Here is a 25,726-nt window from a genome sequence, read left to right as displayed (position 1 = left end):
TTATTATATCATCCAGCCATTTCTGAGAAGCCTATGACTAATTTAGTGGGACTAATAATAATACATTTCATTTGTAAGCGTTTTTCAAAAATCTCAAGGTCACTTTACAGTCACTGGATCAGTTTTTCTGTGGGTGAGCCACGGCAGCCACGTGCGCCAGCGTGCACTCAAGCTGGAATAACTCAAATAAATAAAAAGCTAGCTAGCTAGATAATACATAGCCAAATAACCAGACAGCCAGCTAATAGATAGCTAGCTAGGTGGATAGTTAACAGATAGCCAGCCAGCTAGCCAATAGCCAGCCAACCAGCTAGCTAACAGATATCTGATAGCTAGCCAAACATTTATTTCCATTTAAAAAAAACATTAAATTGCAAATAATCTTCTACTAAATAAGCCTTAAAACTACATATAATAGACCTTGTTTTTTTAAAGAAATAAACTATACCATATAATAAAGTGGTTTTATTGACCTTTGTGATGGTCTTCTATGCAGTTGCCTCTTGATATCTTAGTGAAGTTGCAATGCTTTCTCGGCGATAATACCCTCACTCACACTGTCCCCTGCTAGCTGCTTTTCGTTTTTCAACCTCTTCTATTGCCTGAGACCATTGCTACAACACAGAAACACCCTTAGCCACACACGCTTCCATGTTCTTAAGTATGGTAGCAATGGCCGACTTAGCTAACTGGTACTGGGACGCTAAGTCACACAAATGCACACTTTGTTGGTGTTTTTTGATGATCTCCTTCTTCTGCTCGACCGTCATTTTCTTTTGTGGCATCTTGGGCTTAACACTAGCCTGTGGTAGGGTCTTTTTCCGTCCCATAATAGCAAAAATACTCCACTCGATAATAAACCACATCTGCACTCAAAGAAATGGGGTGACGAAAACTAATCCGCCAGCCACCGTGGCGCTGTGTGGTTTGGTTCATCTGCCAAAAACTAGCTTGTTAGCCAAGATTATATGCTCGCAAATGTAATGTTCGTACAGCGAAAAGTTCATAAACTGAGGTTATCACTGTAAATCCAATCCACTGAGAAGCGCATACCATGATGAAAGAATTACAATTAAATAAAGAATCTCTGTAGGATTTGTAAATCAGAGAACTTTGATTTCTTTATTTTTTTTTTTTCAAAAGGGAGAGGGTGGAGAGAGCGGAGGGGGGGGGGGGGGGGGGGGGGGCATATTCTCTTGTTGGAGGAGTGACGACGTGAGGTGTTAAATATGGCCGCTCACTCCAAATGAGCTTCTATCAACATGAGCCGAGAAGGAAGCCAGCCCAAAGCTTTGTAGTCTACAGTGCCGGCCGGGCCAAAGATCGGACTTGGGATGGTGAACTAAAAAGGGAATTTAAAGCCCCCCCCCCCCCCCCCAAAAAAAAAACCAAAAAACTGAAATGGGCGGCGGTAGGGGTGGGACAGGTCAAAGGTCGGTCGTCTCTCAAGATTATGTCATGTTGCGTTTTGGCCAGTAGCAACGGTATTGGGTCAAAAGCGGTGAAATCATGGCACTGCGAGTGTGTGTCAGTGGGGAGGGCGGTGGGGTAATGATGGGGGGTAGTGGGGGGCAAATCAAGTGGTAGAAGGCCTGTGAAGGCAGCCATCTTGTGTGTGAGGGAACAAAGTTGTTTTGGTGCGTTCAAGAAACATCTGAAAAGAAGGAAAGGGGACAGTGAGTAGGGCTGATTGAAGATCATACAGTGATACCTCAGCTGACCAACGCTTTAGTTTACGAACTTTTCGCATTACGAACATATAATCTTGGCATATGAACTAGTTTTCGGTGGCAGAACCAAACCACACAGCGCCACATGGCTGGCGGACTAGTTTTCGAGGTTTGTTATTGAGTGGAGTACAGTACTTTTCTATTATGAGACCGAAAAAGACCCCACCACGGGCTAGTGTTAAGCCGAAGAGGACACAAAACAAAATGACGGTTGAGCAGAAGAAGGACATCATCAAAAAAAAAAAAAAACGAGGTGTGCGTTTGTGTGACTTAGCTGTCCCAGGACCAGTACGCTAAGTTGCTACGTGTGGCTAAGGGTGTTTCTGTGTTGTCTAAGCAACAGTCTCAGGCAATAGAAGAGGTTGAAAAACTTCTGTTGATTTTGATTACCAAAAAAGCAGCTAGCACGGGACAGTGTGAGTGAAGGTATTATTGCCGAGAAAGCACAGCAACTTCACTCAGACATCAACGACCATCACAAAGGTCAATAAAACGACTTAATTATCCAGTACAGTTTATTTCTTTAATTACAATACAATAGCACATTTATTATACATAAGATAAGGTCTATTTTGTGTAGTTTTAAGGCTTATTTCATAGAAAATTCTGTTTTATGGGCACCTGGGAATGGATTATTCTCCTTTTTAATGGTTTCCTATGGGAAATTAATGTTTGGAAGATACACTTTTCGCCTTACACACACTTTCTGGGAACCAATTAAGTTCGAAAACTGCGGTATCACCGTATTTTGTGTAGTTTCAAGGCTTATTTTGTCGAAAATGATGTTTGATGGGGACCCGGGAACGGATTATTCTCATTTTAATGGTTTCTTATGGGAAATAAATGTTTGGCAGACTAACGTTTCGCCTTACACGCACTTTCGGGAACCAATTAAGTTCCTGAGCTGAGGTATCACTGTAAATAAGTTTCTGGAAATAAATTCAACAAATGAAGAGGGCGGGGGACACTCACAACTGGCAGGCCGGGCGCCGTATCTTCGCATGATCTGATCTTGTGTGAATTTCACAAAGGATTCGTATTGTTCTGTAGGAGAAAAGCCAGAGGCCAAAGGGCAAGGGTCATCTCCACCGGGTGCCGTTTTTCCGTTCCAAACAATGCGAGAAGATGTCGTAGGTTACGTCAACTGACCGGAAAGTTTCGTGTTGAGGATCCGTTCGTACTCCTCGCGGATCTTCTCCTCGTGGTCTTTGAGCAAGCGCTCGCACAGGTAGCTCACCTGCTTGAGCGTAAACGAGGGCTGCTCCCGTCTGGAGGCGCCTGACAAAAAACAAAACAAAACAAAACAACAAAGCTTACAAAGATGGATGGTTTGTTTTTTTCATGACAAAAAAAAACAAAAACAAAAACAAACGTAAAAGTGACAATTATGATTATTAATTGAGCAGATATGGAGGCAATCCGTCAGCAATGAGTCTTCAGTTGACCTCATTGACGTCTTGAAAATCTATTAGCTGGCTATCTTGTTATCCTGTATCTATTCGCTATCTGGCTAGCTATCTATTAGCTATTTAGCTCGCTGGCTGGCTGACGAGCTATCAACCCGGCTATCTATTAGCTATATAGCTGAATGGCTAGCTAGCTGGCTATCTATTAGCTAGCTAGCTTTCTATCTATTTAAGTTGAGTGAACGTTGGCGCGTGTGGCTGCCCCCGCTCACCCACAGAAAAGCTTATCCTGTGACTGTAAAGTGACCTTGAGAGTTTTGAAAGGTGTTTAGAAATGAAATGATTATTATTATCATCATCTATCTATTCGCTAGTTCTTAGCTATTCGGTATGTATTCGCTAGCTAATAGCTATGTATTCACTAACTAATAGCTATCTAGTTGCTATGTATTCGCCATCTATTCGCCAGCGAATAGCTACCTATTCGCTAGCTAATGGCTGTCTATTCGCTAGCTAATGACTATGTATTCGCTAGCTAATAGGAGAATGCACAGGAGGTATTACTATTCTGATTATTAGCATGAAATATCACATGGACAAGGGGAGGAGGTGGTGGTGGCGGCGTTGACCTACCCGGTGGTGAGCTGGGGGCGTGCAGGGACGAAGACGGGCTGGAGACGTCGGAAGGTCCGCAGGCCTCCGTCTGGTTGAAGGCTCCCTCCAGCTGCCGCCTCCTCTGGATCCTGCTGTACTCCTGGCGCAGGTTTTGGAAGATCTGCTCTGTACAACGCCAAGGTGGGACAGGGCGAGGGAGGGTTAAAAAAATGAATGCGACTGATGAGGATTAAGAAAGTTCTCCTAACAAGTTGGAAAAACTCATGGCATCCTTTCCAATGTGTGTTTAACTCATTGACTGGCAGGCAATGGGCAAAAATGTGTGCACTCCCGTGCCAGGGTTTTTGTCATCGTCACTCCAATTCCAGGACCGACAGAATATTGAGTTTTAGGACTACTGAAACATTCAAAACCTTAGACTCTCTTCTTTTATCAAAAAGAGTTAATTGTGAAATGATATGGGTCTGGCGTTTTATGAGCTTGAAATGAGGGCTGCTGTCCAAAATACAATACATACATATTCGTGATACCTCAGCTTACGAACGCTTTAGCTCACAAAGTATTCACCTTACGAACATATAGTCTTGGCTGACGAATAATTTTTCGGCGGACGAAATAAACCACACGGTGCCACTGTGGCTGGCGGACTAGTTTTCCACACCCCCTTTCTTTGAGTGTGGACGTGGTTCGTTATCGAGTGTAGTACTTTTGCTACTGTGGGACCGAAAAAGACCCCACCGCGGGCTAGTGTTAAGGCGAAGAAGACATTAAAGAAAATGACAATCGATCATCAAAAAACACCAACGTGTGCGTTTGTGTGACTTAGCGTTCCAGTATGCTAAGTCGACAATTGCTACCATCCTGAAGAACAAATAAGCTATTAAGGGTGATTCTGTGTTGTCTGAGCAATGGTCTCAGTCAATAGAAAAGGTTGAAAAACTTGTGTTAATTTGGATTACCGAAAAGAAGCTAGCAGGGGACAGTGTGAGTGAGGGTATCATCGCCAAGAAAGATCGACAACTTCACACAGATCTCATCAAGAGGCAACCTGACAGTTCATCAGCCATTGACAGCTACCATCACAAAGGTCAATAAAACGACTTGATTATACACTACAGTTTATTTCTTTCATTACAATACAATAGCACATTTATTATGCACAAAATAAGGTTTATTTCATGTAGTTTTAAGGCTTATTTTGTAAAAAAAAAAATTATGGGGACATGCAAACTGATTATTCTCATTTTAATGGTTTCTTATGGGAAATAAATGTTTGGAAGATGAACTTTTCGCCTTCCACACACTTTCTGGGAACCACTTAAGTTTGTGAGCTGAGGTATCACTGTATAGCGCTTTAGCAAACAGCTGAAGCTGGAACAAAGCGCAAACATAGACAAAAAGGGAAATGCCGTACCCTGCTGGAAGGGAAAAACTGTGCCATATCGTCACCCAAATAAGAAAAAACAAAACCTGAACAAAAATCAGGAATGGCGCTCGACATTGTATTTTCAATTCCTGAATAAATTCATGAATGGCAGTGAATGAGTTAAAAAAATGGAAGTTGGAGGATCTGTATGAAACTCAAGGATTGTACAGCCTGCCGCATGCAGCCTCGTGACTGGCTACTAATTTAGCTGACTAGCTAGTTATTAGCTAGCTAGCTAGATTACTATCTGGCAGGCTGAGCAATCCATTGCAGACACTTCCTGTCGGCTGGGAATTGGAGCTTTGGTGGGGGTGGGGGGTCAAAGGTCCTCAGACGCTGACCAAACAATGAAGCAGACACAAGATCCCGCACATAGATCCGGTCGCTCAAACAAAACAAAATGCCACTGAAAAAAAACTGCCAACGGGGAATCAAACCTCCAACCATTCAACTGCCAGGTGGAACGAGAACAAGTCGCTCGCAACTGCTCAAGCCTGCCGGGTGTGATTTGCTCACAGTCACAACAACAAACCATTTGAAGCTAAGATTTGCCTGAATGAAATCCAAGTCGGGGAAAGAAAACGTCCAACCGGAATGACACAGCTGGACAACGTCCATTTTGTTTTCAGGGTTATTCACAGCGGTCAGGTGAGCTCATCATTTGAAGGACAACCGACACCTCCCGACAAGTTGCGTCCGTAATTTGTAAAATCACTTCAAATGCCTTCTACTGAGCGTATTTGACAAAGATTCCACAGCATATAGCTAGATTTGATCTTTTAAGACTCACGCTGAATATTCAGCAAGTCTTGTTTTCCAGTTGATGACGATGCCTGACGTGACGTCACGTCAGGAACGCCCCTGACCGACAAAGCGACACACAATGCATTTTGGGTACCTTGGTGTGAAAACTGTGTTGATGGCGAAATTAGAAGGAAAACCCATAAATAACGTGATGGTGAGTCGTTGTGTGTTGCAGGAAGACTACTATTTGATACGAGTTGACACAAATTCCCAGCAGACAAATCAGCCCATTTCCAACGGAGCTTGGGCGCCATCTTGTGCATTTTCTGGGCGCTACATTGGAGTCCAGACAGCTGGAATTGATACGGAAGGACTTTTTTTTAATCGATGGCAAACATTTATGCTTTCCGCTTCAGAACTATTTGAATCATATTCATAACTGGGTGAGTAACAAGAAAGCATCTTCTCCCAATCTGAAGCCATTGTTTTGATTCTAGAGCAATGCAAGACGTCTTGGCGTGACGTCACAAACTGGGGGCGGGACTTTCTCAATCTGCCCAGTTCCGAGCTCATTTTGTGGCAGTTTTGGGACACTTTAAGTCATTTTTATTGGTGTTTTGCATTTGACTCAAAATATCAGCCTGCGTGTTTTGGCTATTTTAGATGCTATAAAACGTTTTTCTGATGTCAGTTAGGAAACAAAAAATGGTGTCGGTTGTCCTTGAAACGATCTGGATCGTTTTCAGGATCATTCGCATTCTGGCGAGCTCATTCGTTTAAATCTAATGTGTTAGGGTGGGAGGCGATGGGAGACGCATATAAAAAATACGTATATGTCAGATCTCCACCACCAGCGCCCAAACAAAAGTCAACCATTTCAAGGATGTGCCGCAGAGAAGAACTCTCTTTGTTCCGTCGCCGTTTGCAGCGTTCGTACCTCCCTTCCCAACCTTCGCTTATGGAGGAGCAGGGTGAGGCAAAAAAAGGCATCAAGGAAATGAACAATGCCCCCCACCCTCTGGAGGAAAGGAATTATGAATACCAACACCCCCAACACCACCACCACCACCACCTCGATCCAAGTTGATGGTCTTCGTTCCTCGACTCGTCCAACCTTGACTTGGCTTTTTCTCAACATGTTATATGACGACACCGAAGCCAAAAAAAACGGAAGGGAGACGCAGGACGGAGACGTGCTGTCCGTCCGTCTGTCTGTCTGTCTGTCCACGTTAATCGGTCAAGTGTGAAGTGACTTCGAATGAAGCATTTGTGGGGAATAAAATGATTTACAAGTTCACGGTGACTCATTTGACAAGGTTTGTGGTGCTTTTTTAAAGGGACACCACAAGAAGTGAACGACGGCATTCCCTCGCGGATGTTAGCCTAGCGAGTTAAACGTTAGCTTTCAAGCTAACAACTCCACCCGAATCCCTTCCTCCCAGCCCCCCAACCCAAACACACACACACACACACACACACACACAAAGCAATCGCGTCGTATCTTACCTGGTGTTAGTCTGTTCTCGCCTGCGACGTTTTGCGGCGACAAAGAGTGCGCGGGGCCGTCGACAGCCGCGCGGAGGTTGTTGAATCTTTGCGGGGAAGGAGCGCCGGGAGTTCCCGGTAGGGGGTTGCACCGTCTCCGCTTCGGAGACTGAGGGCTGAGGAGGGCCTCGAACTCCATCGAGCGCTTGAGTGTCGCCCCGCAGGCCATGTTCGGCGAAAAAATGCCACGTCAAACTAATAGAAACAAATGAAATGGCGTCCGTGTTAATTAATGGCGGTGCCGGGCGTCCGTCTTGCTTCGTTCGTACGACAACGGATTTTTTTCTTTTTTTACGTCTGAGAGCGAAGAGCCGAGTGGGCCTGCTTGAATTTTTCAAACGTCACAATGGCGGAGCGTACCAATGACCAAAAGGCTGCGGGGGAGGTGATAATATTGTACCAACTGCTTGCTCGTTGCCCTTTTTTGATTCACCGCTAAATTTGATTAAGACGCGTTCTACGTTTTTTTCCCTTAACACACTGTTGCGACTTTTCCAGGAACTCCACTTTTCATGGCGCGTCTTTTAAAGCAGTTACCCCTATCCGATTAGCGTAATGGTTTGAGTTAAATTCCAAATCGAATAGTGATGGGAATTCCGGCTCTTTTTAGAGAGCCGGTTCTTTTGGCTCGGCTCACTTAAAAGATGCGTCTCTTTTGGCTCGCAAAAGGCTCCTCAGTTGTTTTTTTAATAATAATAATAATAATAATAATAATAATAATAATAATAATAATAATAATAATAATAATAATAATACATTTCATTTACATTTACAGGATAAGTTTTTCTGCGGGTGAGCAGCGGCAGCCACACGCGCCAGCATTCACTCAACCCGGAATAACGCAAATACAGTGATACCTCATCTTACGAACTCAACTGATTACCAGAAAGTGTGTGTAAGGTGAAAAGTTCGTGTGTCGAACATTTATTTCCCATAAGAAACCATTAAAATGAGAATAATCAGTTCCCAGGTCCCCATAAAACACAATTTTCTACTAAATAAGCCTTGTTGTTGCTTAAATTAATTAACGATGAAAAATCATGTAAAAATATGTGAAAAACGAATTACTCATGTAAAAAATACACTAGATCAAATATTTTTCTTTGTATGGCTTGATTTATATTTTTTCTTTCATAACTTTGCTGCTGTGAAATGTAAATTTCTCCACTGCGAGACAAATAAAGGCAAATCCAATCCAATCCAATCCAATATGTGCACAGAGTTAGCGGATGCTAACTTTGACTTTCCCTGTGGTTACTCTGGTCTGATGATCAGCTGTCACTAATTTTCTTTTCATATTAATAATGCTATCATACCAACTAGTAAAACATATAATAATTGAATAATAATTACAGCATAATGTGGTCAACTTGGAAGAGAAAAGTTTTTAAGATATTGTAGCCTGCCTTCCAAAGTAATAAAAAAAATTTTGAGCGTAAATATTTTATTCATGAGTTTTTTTGTTACTCGTTAGCGGCAAAACTAACACTAAAATCTCATTAGCAGTTAAGCTATCGTCTGCTGTTTAAAATTTATGTTAAACGAATGACTAAAGGGGGAAACAAATCTGCATTTAGTCTGAATATTTCTTGATTTAGCTAGCTAGCAAGGTAGCTAGCTATTTGCTATCTATTTGCTGTTTAGCTGGCTGGCTGGCTATCTAGCTAGCTATCGATGAACTATATAGCTCTCTAGTTGGATATCTATTCGCTATATAGCTATCTATTAGCTATCGATTGGCTAGCTAGCTAGCTTTCTATCTATTTGAGTTACTTCCGGGTTGAGTGAACGCTGGTGCATGTGGCTGCCGCTGCTCACCCACAAAAAAATGTATCCTGTGACTGTTAAGTGACCTTGAGACTTTTGAAAGGCGCTTAGAACAGAAATGGATTATTGTTATTATTATTGTTGTTTTATGTAGCCTTATTTATTTTTGACCCGTGTCAAGTGACACGCGGTTGTAACAGAGGATCCGGTATTGTTTCAAAATAAAACATCATTCACATTGTGAAATAAATAAAACGGAAGTAAGGTACGTTATGTATCCTTTCTGTGAGGTTGTGAGTTGGTACGTGTGTCAACACTTTGCTTTCCGAATTAAATGACATGGTTGTGTGCGCGCGTGTGTTTTTGTACACTCAGTGTCATGTTTACGTCGACAAATGTGGTGACGTGGCTTTCTGCCTGGTCGACGTGACCTGTAGGAGGTCTTTCCGCTGACCTACTTTCTTGACAAAGTTTGGGAGTGTTGGTTTGCAGACTCCACCTCCCAGCCCTACCCCACACCCTCCTCACCCTAGCCTGACATTGAGCACGGTTGTTGTGCAACTTGAACAAATCCACTTCTTCAGCCGTCATCTGTACTTCTTTGAAGGTGTCGGACGTTTCGCTTCTCATCCAAGAGGCTTCGTCAGCGAACACAAATTTGCTGGTACTTTTGGCCATATATATATATATATATATATATATATATATATATATATATATATATATATATATATATATATATATATATATATATATCCCCTCCACATATTACATATATACAGATAGAGCGCATAACAAATGAATAAATAAGTAGTTTTCAAATCTGAAGTCAAGAATAATGACTGTTAATGTGGTTTACGTGCAAAAATGTGACATTTTGGTGAGGATTTTAGCAAGCGTCATGGAATTTCACAAGTTTGATTTGCTTTCGCGGGCCGAAAAAAAATGAAGTGCTGGGCCGGATTTGGCCCCCGAGCCTTGACTTTGACACCAGTGGCCTAAAACAATGCACTGTAGACTATAAATTGGCCGTTGGCATCTATGCAAACAAAATAACTGAGAAACTGGAGTATGTTTTGTTGATTTCACAGGTCGATTCTTTGAATTGAGGTCATGCGCATGCTTACAATTAGCTACTTATTATTACACACTTGTAAATAAGCAGCAGGTGAGTGTTTTGGACATTCCGACGTCATCTAAGAGGACAGTATGTTTTAAGAACTCAGAATGCAGTTGGTTAACTCGGATCCAAAAAGTGAAACCTTTTGGGTGAATGGTTTATTTCCCTGCTTCGACACAAAAGGGAATAATGAAGCGTCGCAAACGCCATTTCTCGACAAATGATCGACATTACATAAGGTTTAATCCTCGTTTCTTATCGTGCCTTTTGCGTAAATCTTATATAATCCCCTTGCGTTACCAAACAAACATTTCAGAAAGCGAACCGGTTTTGTACAATGGGCATTGTGGTTTGTTTTCGTGTTTTTATACCTTCTCGATGAGGAAATTGCGGACAACACAAAGGCGAAAAAAAAGTCGGCCATTGACGTCACTCATCTGGCAACAAGAGTCAACAAGTACGTCTGGCTCGTCGCTGATTGGCCGGCGCGCATCAAGCTCGCGACGTGATTGGTCGGAGGCGGCCTGCCACCAGCGACGGGAACGAACTCAGGACGACATTTTGGAGCAAATCAAACGCAGTCGGAAAAGAAGACGAGAGAGGAAAGGAGGCCATCGCTTCTCTGGCTATCGTTTTTCTCATCTACGAGGCTCACCACCAACCGATTTTGCGGGGAATACGAACGAGGGATATCAGTTTCGCTGAAACAACAAACCGGACGAAAGGCTTCGACGATCGAGCCTGAAGAAGTCGGTGAGACTTTTTATTTGTCTTCCTTTCGATCGTCGTTCGAGTCGAAGCGTCTTTGTTTTTGTTTTTCGCCTCGATCACCGAAACGGCGAATGGAACGACCCCGAAAATAGTTCTTTTTCCCGCTCGATAGATTCATAAACACGTCATAACATAAACGGGAGAAAATGACGGTCGAAATGGACATTTCACGACGTTGACAACATAGAGGCCGTTGGACAAAATGGCCAACGTTTCGTCTAACGAAAATGTCCTTTTGTATTGGAGGTCCCGCGGCTTCGTGGTGTATCGTGCGCGCCGAGGTGAATTCATGTTCAGCTCGGCTCCGCGACCAAGCGACGCCCGTTGGCACTCGACGATCGCCCGCCCGTCACACTCGACGGGACCGAGACCGAGACCGCTCGGAAGGAGCCCGATTCGACCCGACGTCATCGGCGTCCGCTGTTGTTCTCGGAGACGGAGGACGCTGTCCAAAAAAGACGCAAGGGAGACGAAAAGGGCGAAGAAGAGGGATCAGTTCCCGGATAACTCGGTGGCAACAAAGAGGTAAGCGCCTCGCCTGCCTCGCGGCTTGTTTTCGTCGCTGTGCGGCCGGTGGGGGAGGGGCGGCGGTTAGGCACGTAGGCCAAGCGCCGCCATAGTTGTCACGCAAGTACAAGTACGGTGACTCCCTCGCTACTTCGCGGTTCACTTATCGCGGCTTCAATGCATCGCGGATTTTGTTTTTCAGGGGGAAAACCGTTTTCTTTAAATGAATGGCATGCAAATGTGCAAACAAACAAAGTAAAAGAAAGAACACTGCAAACAAAACAGAATAAAATCAAACACACTAGCTTTGAACCGCTCACGGAGCATTCTGCTGATGAGGTCAATGACCTGATTGATGCACACGGACGTAGACCTGGCAGAGATGACAAAGCCGCCAAGCGAGGATGACGGAGACGCTTGTTGAAGAGGAGGAAGGACTAACACTTGGTCGCCTAGCAACCATGATGAGAATGGCCACTGAACTTCAGCGTGCGGCACAAGAACGGCACCCTTTTATGTGTCGTTCATTGCAGTTCTCAAATAAATCGGTTTATAAAAATCTTAACTAGCGATAACAATGTTCTTCTCTCGGAGAAAGACTCCTTCAGTAGAAAAAGACGCTACAGCACAGTGGAGTCAGGACGAATAGGCGCAGCAGCAAAATATTGTTTTACAACACCGTTCTTTAAACTATTGAAAACGAGGTTTGATTTTTTTTTTTGGTTCACTCTGCAGTATGTACACTTTTGCATTGTTCGCGTCTTTCACCTATCGCGGGCTATTTTTGGAAGTTTTTAGATCAACTTATTCCCGACAAATACACTTTTTTTGGGGGGGGGCTATAAATCACATTGAAAGGACAACCGACAGCATTTTTTGTTTGCTAACTGACAGCAGAAAAACGTTTGATAGCATCTAAAATAGCCAAAACACGCAGGCTGATATTTTTAGTGAAATGCAAAACGCTAATAAAAATGACTTAAACTGTGACAAAATGAGCTTGGAGATGACGAGTTTCAGAAAGTCCCACCCCCTTGTTTGTGACATCACGCCAGACTACTCCTTCACAAACTGCCTTGCTCCAGAATCAAAACAATGGCATCAAAGAGTTCAGATTGGGAGAAGATGCATTCTTGTTACTCATCCAGTTAGGAATATAATTGAAATAGTTCTGAAGAGGAAAGCATACATGTTTGCAATCGATTAAAGAAGTCCTTCTGTATCAATTCCAGCTGTCTGGACTCTGTTGTAGCATCCAGAAAATGCACAAGATGGCGCACAAGCTCCGTTGGAAATGGGCTGATTTGTCCGCTGGGAATTTGTGTCAACTTACATCTTTATGCGCGTTACAGCAATTGGCTGCGACACACAACGATTCACCATGCCGTTATTTATGTCGTTTTCCTTCTAATTTCGCCATCAACACGGTGTTTTCAGACGAAAAAAGGACCCAAAATGCATTGTGTGTGGCTTTGTCGGTCAGGGGCGTTCCCTGCGTGACGTCACTTAGGGCATCGTCATCAACTTGAAAACAAGACTTCCTGAATATTCAGCGCCAGTCTTAAAATGTAAAATATAGCGACATGCGCTGGAATCTTTGTCACAACTTGTGCGGAGGTGTCGGTTGTCCTTTAACGGGTGGGCGCCCGTGTGCTTAGGTGACAGACAAAGCGAAGCATCATGGGAGGAGGAGGCGGCGAGCGGTGCGGCGACATCCCGGGCCCCCACCATGAGCGGCCCAAGAAGAAGACGCAGCAGTTGGGCCGAAGCAAGCAGAGGGGCCGCGACCACGGCGGCAACGTGACGTCAACCGGCGGGACCCCCCCCCACCACCACCAGCGCCGTCGCGACGACCCGGCGTCCCAAAGCTCGCCGGAGGCGGCTTCCATCGCCCGTCTGGCCGCCGCCTACCGGCGCGACTGGGAGGGGGCCGTGCGCCACCTCAACACGCTGCTGGGCAGCCCCCCGGCCTACGCTGGACCGAAGTTCAGCGAGCCGCCCTCGCCCAGCGTGCTGCCCAAACCGCCCAGCCACTGGGTGGCCTTTCCCATGAGCGCCGGCGAGAGCAGGGAGATGATGACCTTTCAGCTCAAGAGCCTCCTCAAGGTGCAGGCCTGATCCCCTATTCCGCCGCACCCCAAATTACAACTTGTTGGCAATGACAAAAGTGGAGTGCAACCCCCAACCGACCCTTTTTTTTTGTTCTTTTTAATTTGGCTATCAAAGCAGATTATGTGCACTTATTTTCCCCATCTTCTTTTCTGTCCACTTTTGTGGACATCGACAGCCATTTTTTGGTCATTTTGATACTCAATCGTGAGTCGCCGTCACCCCCGCACCCCATTTTTTTTGTGCCCGTGTAGCACATTTCAAAGCGAGAAGTGCTCGTTTTCAAACGGCGGGACACTCGACGCCGATTCTGCTGGCAAATCATGCGTCCATTGTTTTCAATGGCGTCGGAGGAAAAGTCAAAATGGCGGCGTTCCCCCCCCCCCCCCCCCTACCCCTTTCTTAATTTGAACATTTGAATGGCGCTGTGCGCACATGCAATACACAAGATGGCCGCTTTCGAGCCTGTCGCTTGTCTTGCCCTCCTTTTTTTTGGGAGGGAGGTCAGCGCCCACAGACAGGTCAATGTCCCCCGGCGGAGGCCGAAATGGCGGAGGCCAAAATGGCGGCCTTGCTGTGCTTTGGTTGTGCCGTTACCCTCCCTCCCTCCCTTGATTCAAATCTCATCTAGTAAACGCCCACTGGTGCCGCCAAGGCCCGCGGAAGAGGACCGAGCCATTCTTTCGGTCCTGCCCCGCGACACCGTTTGGCGTTGAAGAGAGAAGACGGACGGACGGACGCCATTTTGTGAGGTTGTTTACGTTCCGTCGCAGGCCCGTTTTGCACTGCACTTGCTCCACATGGGTCATTCTGTTGAATCAGACGCGCTAGCGACTATCTGGTTTTTCGTCCTCCTCCTCCTCCTAGTCAGCAGTCTTTGAAAAAACTGTTTCGTCCCACCCCCCTGTGCAGAACGGAATCTGCTTCATAGCCAGACTAGAGACGACAAAAATCTCCTTTTTGTTGATCATATCTTTTCAGGAGCCATGTAAATACGACTTTATGACGACAACATGTACAACGTTCTTGTAGCATATTATACATTTGCAAGTCGGATGAAAAAGTATTTTTAGTAAATCATGATAACACTGAATGTATGAGGCGCCCTTGCCCGCCTCAACTTCATCGATATTGAAGTTTATTTTTGTTAAGAAAAAAAAAGAACGAGGAAGCCCTGCACTGAAGTCTTTCAGGAGATCTTGCACATGTTTTGTTTTGTTATTTTTAAAAAAATAAATATTTTGTACGATGCAGTGCAGGCCGAAAGAAAAGAATTGATCATTGGAACTGGGGGAGATTTGCTCATGCGTGACGTTCGCTCGTATCAATTTGGAATTCTGCGTTCAAGCTTTTTTATGTATCTTAGCTAGCTAGCTCCCGAGATACCTAGTTGGCCAATGATCTAGCCAGCTACCGAGTTTTTCTGTTGGTGATCAGCGGCAGCCACACACGCCAGTGTTCACTCAACGCTGGCTCAAGTAACTCAAATAGATACAAATCTAGCTAGCTAGTTAATAGCGAGCTAATAGATAATAGCTAGCTAGATATCTAGCTAGCCAGCCAGATAGCTAAATAGATAGCTAGCTATCGATAGCTTTGTATCTATTTGAGTTACTTCCGGGTTGAGTGAACGCTCAACCCGGCGCGTGTGCCTGCCGCTGCTCACCCACAGAAAAACTTCTGTCACTGTAAAATGACCTTGAGAGTTTTGAAAGGCGCTTATGAATGAAATGTATTATTATTATTATCATTTGCTAGCCATTAGCTAGCTTGCTATCTATTACATATCTATCCAGCTAGCTAGATAGTTAGCTGGCTATCTATTAGCTAGCTAGTTGCTAGCTAGTAAATTGAGCTTGAGAGTTTTGAAAGGCGCTTATATATGAAATGGATTATTATTATAATTTGTTATCCTTATTTTTTTTCCTTTTCAACCCCTTTCAATTTTCTCGCGGTCAATTGCTATTTTCCCCACTGTGAGGCTGTTAAAAGGCTTTTTGATTCTTTTAGAAGCATTCACAACTTTCAGCTGTTCTTCCGCCAGCTGTTTTTTTTAATGTAATTTTATTTTGAAACAATCATTTCCAGTCAAGTCACGCATTTGCAATCTCCCCCGTGCGAAATTCAAACTTTCCTTGTCATGAATTGGATTGCAATTTTTGTCCCCAACGATTATGTCATTGGACGTGGAAAGAAAGAAATGGCCCGTTTTTAAATTGACTAAAAGAATCCAAGAAGAAAAAAAAGACATTGTTAATGATTTGATGAGTTAAATTTAAAAAAAAAAGAGAAATGAATAAATTCCCTTCCCCTTCCCCCCAAAAAAACTGTTTGACTGTCTTGATTTCATTTTCTATCTGTTGTCTCTATGGGAAAGGGAATTCTTTTCTGGAACAGCCACAGGTAAGTCCAGACGCTTTTTGATTTTTCCGCAACATACAGTGATACCTCGGCTTACGAACGCATTAGCTAACAAATTTAGCCTTACAACCATTACATTTGCGAGAATATAATCTTGGCATACAAACTAGTTTTCGGGAAACACACGACGCACCACAATGGCTGCCGGACTAGTTTTCCACACCCACTTTCTTTGAGTGCAGATATGGTTTGTTATCGAGTGTTATGAGTACTTTTGCTTTTTTTGGGAGTGAAAAAGACCCCACCATAGGCTAGTGTTAATCCGAAGAAGACACAAAAGAAAATGATGGTTGAGCAGAAGGAGATGGCCGAAAAACGGCAACGATGTGTGCGTTTGTGTGACTTAGCGTCCCAGTACCAGTATGCTAAGTCGACCATTGCTACGTGTGGCTAAGGATGTTTCTGTGTTGTCTAAGCAACAGTTTCAGGCAATAGAAGGTTGAAAAAAGGTTGATTTGGATGAACAAAAAACAGCTAGCAAGGGACAGTGTGAGTGAGGGTGTTATCGCCAAGAAAGCACGGCAACTTCACTCGGATCAAGAGGCAACTACATCAACGACCATCACAAAGGTCAATAAAACCACTTGATAATACAGCACAGTTTATTTCTTTCATTACTATATAGCACATTTATTATACATAAAAGGGTATATTTTGTCCAATTTTCAGGCTTATTTAGTAGCAAATTGTTTTATGGGGACCTGGAAACGGATTCTTCTCACTTTTAATGGTTTTCTATGGGAAATTAATGTTTGGAAGACACACTTTTTGCCTTACACAAACTTTCTGGGAACCAATTAAGTACGTAAGCTGAGGTATCACTGTATTTTGTGTAGTTTTAAGGCTTATTTCGTAGAAAGTTTTGTTTTATGGGGACCTGGGAACGGATTATTCTCATTTTTAATGGTTTCCTATGGGAAATTAATGTTTGGAAGATACACTTTTCGCCTTAAACACACTTTCTGGGAACCAATTAAGTTTGTAAGCCGATGTATCACTGTATTTTGATCAACACATCATATTACAACTTGGGACAAGTTGTTCCCAAAAACAACAAAAAATGGGTTAGCGCTATTGGAATCCGTCCGCTCTAATACAGTACTTTTGAGTAAGAAAATGATTGCAAAGTGTCAACATTATTTATTACATTTGATATTTCAGTGCAGATTCTGGAAAGGATCACCAAAGTTCACACGAAATTTGCATTCGTGAGCCACACAAAAATATGACTTTTTGTTATCGTGAAGACCAATGCAAGAGAAACCAAAAATGACAATAATTACTTTTCAAGCTTAAAAAAAAACCAACATTAGTATGTTCCGTGGCTCAAGCTAGCAAATTTTCAGTCACTTTCATTTCACGTTCAAGGAGGGACGTCCTGAAATGTAAATTTCTCCACTGCGAGACTAATAAAGGCTAATCCAATCCAATCCAACTAGCCAAGCAGATAGCTAATAGATAGCGAGCTAGATAGCTGCTGATGTTACCTATTATTTGACTGTTTTGTCTGGATTTTTATATACAAGTAAAAATGACCCACAACATAATAAATGTCAGCGATCAATAATAGCTAGCTAATAGCTAGCTAGCCAGCCAGATAGCTAAAAGCTAGCCAGCTGCTAGATCCTGTGACTGAGAAGTGAACTTGAGAGTTTTGAAGACCGCTTGTAAATTAAATGTATTATTATTAGCTATCTCTTAGCTAGCTAGCTTTCTATCCATTTGAGTTACATCCGGGTCTATTAGCTAGCTATATATATATTTGCATTCTAGCTAGTTAGTTATCTTTCCAGCTATCTGGCAATCTATTAGCTATCTAGCTAGCTTTCTATCCATTCGAGTTACTTCCGGATTGAGTGAACGCTGTAACGTGTGGCTGCCACTGCTCCCCCACAGAAAAACCTTAGCCCGTGACTATAAAGTGACCTTGAGAGTTTTGAAAGGCGCTTATAAATACAATGTATTATTCTTATTATTAAAGGTCCTACACCTTTAATAATAAGACCTCATAAACATACGCCACTCCACCCCAAAAAATTAAAATCTCTTCCTAAAGAGAGTAAAATAGTGAGCGACTGCTCAGCGCCGCCTGGACTTGTACTCATCCCAGGAACGTGAACGTGACGGCGAACGTGAACGTGACGGCGAGCGCGAGCGTGACGGCGAGCGCGACGGCGAACGGCCAAACGAACGTTTGTGGGTAGCGGGAGCAAGATGATGGAATACCTTCCCCTGGCCGACGGGGCTGCGCGTCCCAGATCGGCTCTTGCGGCCCTTTAGCCTGGATCGGGAGGGAGAGCGGGATGCCGGGGGCTTTCTGGCGGCTTCGCCCTGGGTCCTGTGGCGTTCGTGCTGCCCGCTTCTGCGCCTGATCAAAAAACAAAACGTAAACATCTCTTCGGTTCGAGAACTTGAAGCATCGTGCAGGGATTCATAGTGTCATTCGTCATGGTGAGGTAGCCAGTTCTGACGATAATGATAATAATAATAATAATACATTTCAGTCACCTTTCAAAACTCTCTAGGACACTAAATAAATAAATATGACAACACAAAGACACATAGTCATTCATTCTTCAGCACTTTCTGTACGCTCTTTGTGACATGAAGCAGTTCTAGATTAAAGAGGAGAGGATCAAAGCATCCTTTTCACCAGTGGATCAGGGACGTCATGGTAGAATGTGCACGTCTACAACAAGCTAAATGTTGAACGCAAACACTAAGCTGTAGAATCCATTGACGAAAAAAAACCTGTCTGAAATCTCCTGTCCCATGTAAATCCACTTCAATTCCAAGCCGCGACAGTTCCACATACGCATCGGCGCTCTGCGCTGACGCTCCTTTCTTCTCATGGCAGATAAAGCTGCCAAAAGCGTACAAGGAATCATTCCTCAAGACGGTGGCAGAAGGAGGCTACCTCCCTCATCAAGTGTTTAATGCTGAAATGATGTTATGTGGGGACCTGGGAACGCATTATTCTCATTTTAATGGTTTCCTATGGGAAATGAATGTTTGGGATACACACCTTTCACCTTACACACTTTGTCTGGCAACCAATTAAGTTATTAAGCCAAGCTATCACTGTACATCCAATCCAATGCAATAACCTTTTTCTCTTCCGCACTCTTTGGGTGGGTGCGATGTAATGATTAGATCAATAATCATAATAATCATAATAAAAAGATCAGTGTTGTGTTTCAAGTAAAGAACGTACCCATTGTTTTCGCGGCTTCTGCTTCGTCTGCGTCGGCCGTAGGAGCGTGAGCTAGAACGGGAAAAGAAACAAATAATTGGGCGCGAAATGATTTTTTTCTGTGGGTGAGCAGCGGCAGCTACACGCGCAAGCGTTCACTCAACACGGAAGCAACTCAAATACACAGAAAGCTAGCCAGCTAGCTAATAGATAGCCAATAGCCAGAGAGCTAGATAGCTAGCCAGAGAGCTAGATAGCTATATAGCTAACTAGATAGCCAGATAACTAATAGATAGCTATCCAGCTAGACAATATAGCTAGCTAAAGATCTTTTTAGCTAGCTTTTGGAGCGCTACCTAGCTAGATATCTATGTATTTATGTCGCTATTTATTTAATTCTAGTGGTGATGTCATCTACTTATTTGGAAAAGCGTCATGGACTTACTCTCTGGGGCTGTACGACCTCCGCGGCCAGCGATCGTACGAGGGGCTTCGCGAGCGGCGGCGCTCGTAGCTACGACTGCGGGAGGAGCGGCGGCGCCGGTCGTCGTCGTCGTCGTAGCGTGAGAAACTGCCGGGGGAATGGCGCTCCTTAGACTTCATCTGATTGGGAGCTTTCGAGGGACAACGGAACAGAATGAACAATACATATTCCATGTAAAAGCGTTTGATGCTGACAAAACCCAGACTTTCACAGGAGCCGGACTTCAGAAGAATACAGTGATACCTTAGCTTACAAACTTAATTGGTTTCCAGAAAGTGTGTGAAAGGCCAAAGGTTCGTCTTCCAAACATGTATTTTCCATAAGAAACCATTAAAATGAGAATAATCCGTTCCAGGTCCCCATAAAACATAATTTTCGACCAAATAAGCCTTGAAACAACACAAAATAAAGTGATACCTCAGCTTATGAACTTGATTGGTTCCCAGAAAGTGTGTGAAAGGCGAAACGTTCGTCTTCCAAACATGTATTTCCCATGAAGAAACATTAAAATGAGAATAATCCGTTCCCAGGTCCCCGTAAAACATCACTTTCTACTAAATAAGCCTTAAAACAACACAAAATATACCTTATTTTACGTATAATAAATGTGCATTGTTATTGTAATGAAAGAAATAAACTGTACTGTGTAATAAAGTGGTTATATTGACCTTTGTGATGGTCGTTGAGGTAGTTGCCTCTTGATGATATCCGAGTGAAGTTGTCGTGCTTTCTCTGCCATAATGCGATAATACCCTCACTCACACGGTACCCTGCTAGCTGCTTTTCATTAATCCAAATCAAAAGAAGTTTTTATGATAATAATAACTTTTCTTCTATTGCCTGAGACTGTTGCTTAGACAACACAGAAACACCCTTAGCCACACGTAGCAACGGTCGACTTAGCATACTGGTGCTGGGACGCTAAGTCACACAAACGCAAATGGCGTTGCTGTTTTTCGATGATCTCCTTCTTCTGCTTGACCATCATTTTCTTTTGTGTCCTCTTTGGCTTAACACGAGCCTGTGGTGAGGTCTTTTCCGGTCCCATAATAGCATAAGTACAACACTCGATAACAAACCACATCTGCACGCAAAGAAAGTATGTGTGGAAAACTAGTCCGCCAGCCACCGTGGCGCCGTGTGGTTTGGTTCGTCCGCCGAAAACGAGTTTGTATGCCAAGATTATATTCTCGGGAATTTAACGTTCGCGAGGTGAAAAAGTTCGTTAGCGAAAGCGTTCGTAAGCTAAGGTATCACTGTATTTTTAGATTGAAGAAAAGAGAAATCAATAAAGCCCTTCTTACTCTTGCGGTCACCCTGGGCAAACTGGATCTCAAGCTGGCGCCCGCTCATCCACTTGTGGTCCAAATTGTGGAGGGCGTCTTCGGCATCTCGAACATCTTCAAACGTGTCCATGCGGTTAAGGCTTGGATTTTTTTGGGTTGGGTAGGACACAAAATGGCCGACGCGCGCGCAGACCCGTGTCAAGTTTATTATGATTATGATTATTAAGTTTTCATTTGTACACATTGACTCGGAGATCCGTGCTGGCAGACCACTAAAATAATCAAGCGCAACGCAAGACCCTAAAGAGTCTCGCGATTGGCGACTCACACAGTGATCCGATTCGAAGAACATACAAAAAAAAAGAATTAAAAAAAAGCTTGTCTTCTTTACCTTTGAACTTTGAACTTGCTCTTTATTGTCTTGGCAGACAAAATGGCCGCTCTCTGTCTTTGCATCTTGATGCTTTTGCTGCGTGAGTGTTGTTGTTTTTTTTAGGTCTTTTTTCTTTCTTTCTTTTTCCTAGTGCTTGGTCTTTGGCTTTGGCTACTCTACCTGGTAACTTTTCTGTGTGTAGCGGTAGCGGCGGAGGGCGGGTTCTCCAGAACTTTAACATTCTGAGGTAACAACAGAAGAGATAGTAGTTACAAATGGGACACACACACAAAAAAGGGACAAGTAAAAAGAAAGGATATTGAACGTAAGCAAATCCTCTCGGCCTGCGCGTATGGAAGTCAAGTGGAATGTAGACGTCTACAATCGGTCCGTAACGACCAAACTCACGCCGCAAATCTTCTGGCCTAAAGTGTCATGAAATAATAAAAGGACTACATTTTTAGGATCTATTTTTTATTGATTTATTTTGGACATAAATCCACTCAAAATGGCGCCCGCTGTGTGAACGAGCAGAAGCGGTCCCACTGTACTAGTGATGTGTCGTTCGCGAACGAGCCGGATCTCTGAAGTGAACGACGAGAGCCGGCTTCTAATAAAGAGCCGGAAATGGGAGCCAAGTTTTTTTTCCACCTCCATTTACCGCCCCCAGTTTTTCACATAAATTACATGATTTTTGGTAGTTAATTCATAATAATAATAATTCATTACTTTTTAAGTGCCTTTCAAAGCTCTCAAGGACACTTTACAGACACAGACAAGCAAAGGTACTATAACAAATAAAATATAATCACAAATACAATGAAATAAATAAAATAGACTTTCCAGTAGAAACACAGAAAATGCAATTTTAAATAGGTGGGTTTTGAGATGGGATGGGAATTTAAGCAACAACAACAAAACTGAGAAGCCATTTCAATTTCTATTTAGGGGAATAGAGGACAAAAAAAGCCGGCTCCCATTTTCGGCTCCTTGTTAGGAACCGGCTCTCTTCGTTCACTTCAGAGATCCGTCTCGAACGACACATCACTATTGGCCACTGTTAGTATTTTTTTGCCTAGTGACGACGGTCATTTTTTTTCGGAGGGGTTCTTTTAAATGTTACTGACAGGATCGAGGCAATGTTCTAAAATGCAACTTTCCATCAACTTTTGTTAATATACCTCCACTGCAAGGTGAAAATAGCAAATCTTGTTCACGTAACGAACGTGACTAAATCTCGTCAATAAAACAATGGCGTTTTTTTCTTCTTTGAACCATCAATTCATCTTCTGACATTTGCTTGGAAAATCAAGCACATAACTAAACTGTCAACGTCCAGCTACGACGTCGGTGTGCCATTTTATTTGGTAAAGGTTGGGCTATAGTTAACTATGCTGAATGAAATGGATTATTATTATTATTATTATGCGCACTTACCTGGACTCATCTGATATATTCCGGACAAAGAGAGAAGAGTTTGGGGGTCGCAGATATCTCGCCATTTGGTAGTTCACCTCAAATGTGTCTATTTCTCTTTGAAACAATCCCGATTGTCGGCTTGAATTGTAACAGCTCGCCAAGGACGGTGTGACCACAATGCGCATGCGCGTTCTCTTCCGTGCAATTTCCGCGCATGCTCAGTTTAAGTGTGATGCGTTCACTGTTCTAGTGATGGGAATTCCGCCTCTCTCTCTCTCTCTCTCTCTCTCTCTCTCTCTCTCTCTCTCTCTCTCTCTCTCTCTCTCTCTCTCTCTCTCTCTCTCTCTCTCTCTCTCTCTCTCTCTCTCTCTCTCTCTCTCTCTCTCTCTCTCCCCCCCCAATGGCTCCTCAGTTTTTCGTTGCTTAAATTAATGTAGTATTATCCAAAGTAATGTAAAAAAAGCAATGGAGGTTGTTGTTGTTGCGGCCCTGCTGCGGAGACGTCGTCGTATCTGTCCAGATAGCTATCTAGATAAGCAGATAGCTATCGAGCTAGACATATATCTATCTAGAGAGATAGTTATCTAAATAGAAAGCTATCTAGATCTATTTTACGTCACATAATCGTCAGAGAAAGGGAAGCGCCCTCATTCGTCAATTTTAAAAAAGAAAGTCTAAATCAATGAAGGTGTTTGATTTAAATAGTCATTTATTTCAAGTTTGGCCCTCCAATGTTCACATTTTCTTGCTCTTCCTGATGAGGGTGACGGCGCCCATGCTCAAGGTCTGAAACCAGAGAGAAGAAAATAAAATAAAATAAAATGATGGAGATTGACAAGACGACACGTTGAATCGGGTGTTGCGGGCGAGTGATGAGTTCAGGGTACCTCGATCATTTCGCTTCCTTTGATTTCTTGGATGTGGCAGAACTTGCCGGTGTTGCAGACCAGCTTGCCGCCTTCCATGTTGACAACGCACTTAAAAGAGGACATGTCAGATATTATAATAATAATAATCATCCATTTGATTTCTAAGCGCCTTTCAAAACTCTCAAGGACACTTGACAGTCACAGGATATTTTTTCTGCGGGTGAGCAGCGGCAGCTACACGCGCCAACGTTCGCGCAACCCAGAATACCTCAAATACATAAAAAGCGAGCTCTCTGGCTAGCTACCAGATAGCTAATAGATAGCAAGACAGCTAGCTAATAGGTAGCTAATTAAGTTCGCAAGCTGAGGTGTCACTGTATTTTGTGCAGTTATAAGGCTTATTTCGTAGAAAATGATGTTTTATGGAGACCTGGAAACGGATTATTCTCACTTTAATGGTTTCTTATGGGAAATAAATGTTTGGAAGACGAACCTTTCGCCTTACACACGCTTTCTGTGAACCAGTTAAGTTCGCAAGCTAAGGTATCACTGTATTTTGTGTAGTTTTAAGGCTTATATAGCAGTAAATGATGTTTTATGGGGACCTGGGAACGGATTATTCTCCTTTTAATGGTTTCCTATGGGAAATAAATGTTTGGAAGACAAATTTTTCGCCTTACACACACTTTCTGGGAACCAATTAAGTTTGTAAGCTGAGGCATCACTGTACTCTTGACGGACTCCAGCGACCCCCCCCCCCATAAAAATGTGTCGACTGATGTCTTTTTGAACTTGATTCACCTTGAGCTTCTTGCCGTCCATGGTGGTGATGTCAGCCTCCTTCCCGATGGTAAAGGAATTAGTCACGGTTTTCCCAGGGGTCTTGGAGGTCACCACAAAGTCGTTGCCCTTCTGCTTGATCTCCGTCACCGGCTTGATGTCTTTTGCCATCTTGATGACGTCTTCGGGGAGTTCTGGTGAGCGAAAGAGCTAATATTAGCAAGAACAAACTCCCTTAATCGCATTCATTGCTGTATCGAGACAGAGTCCGGTCAGTCCCCCGGGTAGTTTTGGCTCACCCATGGCCTTGAGGAAGGCCTCGTAGTTCTCCTGGGCGTAAACCTGCCACGTGCCGTTGAAGTCCATGTTGAGACGGGCTTTGAAGGAGGTGCGGGTGGCGAAGCGCAACCGTGTTGGGAGGGAGAGTCTGCTCCGGTGAGCTCGCTTTTATGCTTCCCCTCCGGCGAGGCGTTTAATTAGTAACTCAATCGGACATTAGTTGAACAACCCAGAGTTCACTTGCTACTTTTGGGAGCAGGAGGTTCTGATTCCCTAAAGCTGGAGTACACCACATACAAATACTTGGTTACTGTACTCGGATAGATATCTCGAGTATTTGGATTTTTCCGATTATTTTTCTAGTTTGACTCCACGCATCTGAAAACCAAGTGATGTGTTTTCTATGTACAGTGATACCTTGGCTAACGAACTTCATTGGTTCCCAGACAGAGTGTGTAAGGAAAAAAAGTGTGTGTCCCAAACATTAATTTCCTATAGGAAACCATTAAAATGAGAATAATCCATTCCCAGGTCCCCATTAAATATAATTTTCTACTTTCCAATTTTCTAAGCCTTAAAACTACACAAAATACACATTATTTTATGTATAATAAATGTCCTATGGTATTGTAATTAAAGAAATAATTACTGTACAATAAAGTAGTTTTATTGACCTTTGCGATGGTCGCTGATGGCTTGATGGAACGTAGCCTTCATCTTCCACCATCTTAAGGAATGATTCCCTGTAAGCTTTGGCAGCTTTATGGTCAGAAGTGGCTGCCTCACCATGCCGAATGACACTATGAATCCATGTACGACGTTTAAAGTTCTCAAAACATCCGTGGCTGGCCTTGAAATCATCAATGGATGATGAACTTCCAG

At 43.3% G+C, this 25,726-nt stretch overlaps 4 protein-coding genes across 5 annotated transcripts; 1 reads left to right on the top strand and 3 right to left on the bottom strand.

The window, feature by feature from the left end:
* Positions 1–1,167: 1,167 nt before the first annotated feature.
* On the bottom strand, positions 1,168–7,815 carry akirin1 (akirin 1). Its single transcript, XM_088999211.1, has 5 exons — positions 7,428–7,815; positions 3,770–3,916; positions 2,880–3,008; positions 2,703–2,774; positions 1,168–1,654 (listed from the first exon to the last, which is right to left on the bottom strand). The coding sequence occupies exons 1-5, from the start codon at positions 7,633–7,635 to the stop codon at positions 1,644–1,646; spliced, it is 567 nt and encodes a 188-aa protein (XP_088855337.1). The 5' UTR covers positions 7,636–7,815; the 3' UTR covers positions 1,168–1,643.
* A 3,103-nt stretch (positions 7,816–10,918) lies between these two features.
* On the top strand, positions 10,919–14,351 carry pnrc2 (proline-rich nuclear receptor coactivator 2). The gene is made up of 3 exons (XM_088999774.1): positions 10,919–11,106; positions 11,371–11,649; positions 13,290–14,351. The coding sequence occupies exon 3, from the start codon at positions 13,312–13,314 to the stop codon at positions 13,747–13,749; it is 438 nt and encodes a 145-aa protein (XP_088855900.1). The 5' UTR covers positions 10,919–11,106; positions 11,371–11,649; positions 13,290–13,311; the 3' UTR covers positions 13,750–14,351.
* Positions 14,352–15,392: 1,041 nt separating this feature from the next.
* srsf10a (serine and arginine rich splicing factor 10a) lies at positions 15,393–23,123 on the bottom strand. Of its 2 annotated transcripts, none has more exons than XM_088999772.1 (6): positions 22,935–23,123; positions 21,818–21,922; positions 21,143–21,246; positions 19,800–19,968; positions 19,376–19,426; positions 15,393–18,529 (listed from the first exon to the last, which is right to left on the bottom strand). In XM_088999772.1, the coding sequence occupies exons 1-6, from the start codon at positions 23,099–23,101 to the stop codon at positions 18,241–18,243; spliced, it is 885 nt and encodes a 294-aa protein (XP_088855898.1). In that variant the 5' UTR covers positions 23,102–23,123; the 3' UTR covers positions 15,393–18,240. The 2 variants fall into 2 exon arrangements, with proteins under 2 accessions (XP_088855898.1, XP_088855899.1); XM_088999773.1 differs by lacking the exon at positions 21,818–21,922 and adding an exon at positions 21,516–21,739 and having other exon boundaries at positions 21,143–21,264.
* Positions 23,124–23,607: 484 nt separating this feature from the next.
* Positions 23,608–25,025, bottom strand: fabp10a (fatty acid binding protein 10a, liver basic). The gene is made up of 4 exons (XM_088999775.1): positions 24,865–25,025; positions 24,587–24,759; positions 23,804–23,893; positions 23,608–23,702 (listed from the first exon to the last, which is right to left on the bottom strand). The coding sequence occupies exons 1-4, from the start codon at positions 24,929–24,931 to the stop codon at positions 23,652–23,654; spliced, it is 381 nt and encodes a 126-aa protein (XP_088855901.1). The 5' UTR covers positions 24,932–25,025; the 3' UTR covers positions 23,608–23,651.
* Positions 25,026–25,726: the final 701 nt, after the last annotated feature.

Source organism: Hippocampus bargibanti, linkage group LG06, assembly GCF_051943395.1.
Source record: "Hippocampus bargibanti isolate YZ-2025 linkage group LG06, ASM5194339v1, whole genome shotgun sequence".
NCBI classification, from domain to species: domain Eukaryota; kingdom Metazoa; phylum Chordata; class Actinopteri; order Syngnathiformes; family Syngnathidae; genus Hippocampus; species Hippocampus bargibanti.
This window is presented reverse-complemented; position numbering and strand designations above follow the sequence as displayed.

What these genes read in the sequence shown, in the direction of transcription:
- akirin1 (XM_088999211.1), bottom strand. Translation starts at nt 7,635, where the DNA reads ATGGCCTGCGGGGCGACACTCAAGCGCTCGATGGAGTTCGAGGCCCTC. An exon ending in CGAGAACAGACTAACACCAG is followed by an intron (nt 3,917 to 7,427) that starts GTAAGATACGAC and finishes GGCGTTGTACAG; the next exon opens with AGCAGATCTTCCAAAACCTG. An exon ending in CCTCAACACGAAACTTTCCG is followed by an intron (nt 2,775 to 2,879) that starts GTCAGTTGACGT and finishes TTTCTCCTACAG; the next exon opens with AACAATACGAATCCTTTGTG.
- pnrc2 (XM_088999774.1), top strand. Translation starts at nt 13,312, where the DNA reads ATGGGAGGAGGAGGCGGCGAGCGGTGCGGCGACATCCCGGGCCCCCAC.
- srsf10a (XM_088999772.1), bottom strand. Translation starts at nt 23,101, where the DNA reads ATGCGCATTGTGGTCACACCGTCCTTGGCGAGCTGTTACAATTCAAGC. An exon ending in TGCCCAGGGTGACCGCAAGA is followed by an intron (nt 19,969 to 21,142) that starts GTAAGAAGGGCT and finishes GTCCCTCGAAAG; the next exon opens with CTCCCAATCAGATGAAGTCT. An exon ending in AGGTCGTACAGCCCCAGAGA is followed by an intron (nt 19,427 to 19,799) that starts GTAAGTCCATGA and finishes TTCCCGTTCTAG; the next exon opens with CTCACGCTCCTACGGCCGAC.
- fabp10a (XM_088999775.1), bottom strand. Translation starts at nt 24,931, where the DNA reads ATGGACTTCAACGGCACGTGGCAGGTTTACGCCCAGGAGAACTACGAG. An exon ending in TGGACGGCAAGAAGCTCAAG is followed by an intron (nt 23,894 to 24,586) that starts GTGAATCAAGTT and finishes TCCTCTTTTAAG; the next exon opens with TGCGTTGTCAACATGGAAGG. An exon ending in AAGGAAGCGAAATGATCGAG is followed by an intron (nt 23,703 to 23,803) that starts GTACCCTGAACT and finishes CTCTGGTTTCAG; the next exon opens with ACCTTGAGCATGGGCGCCGT.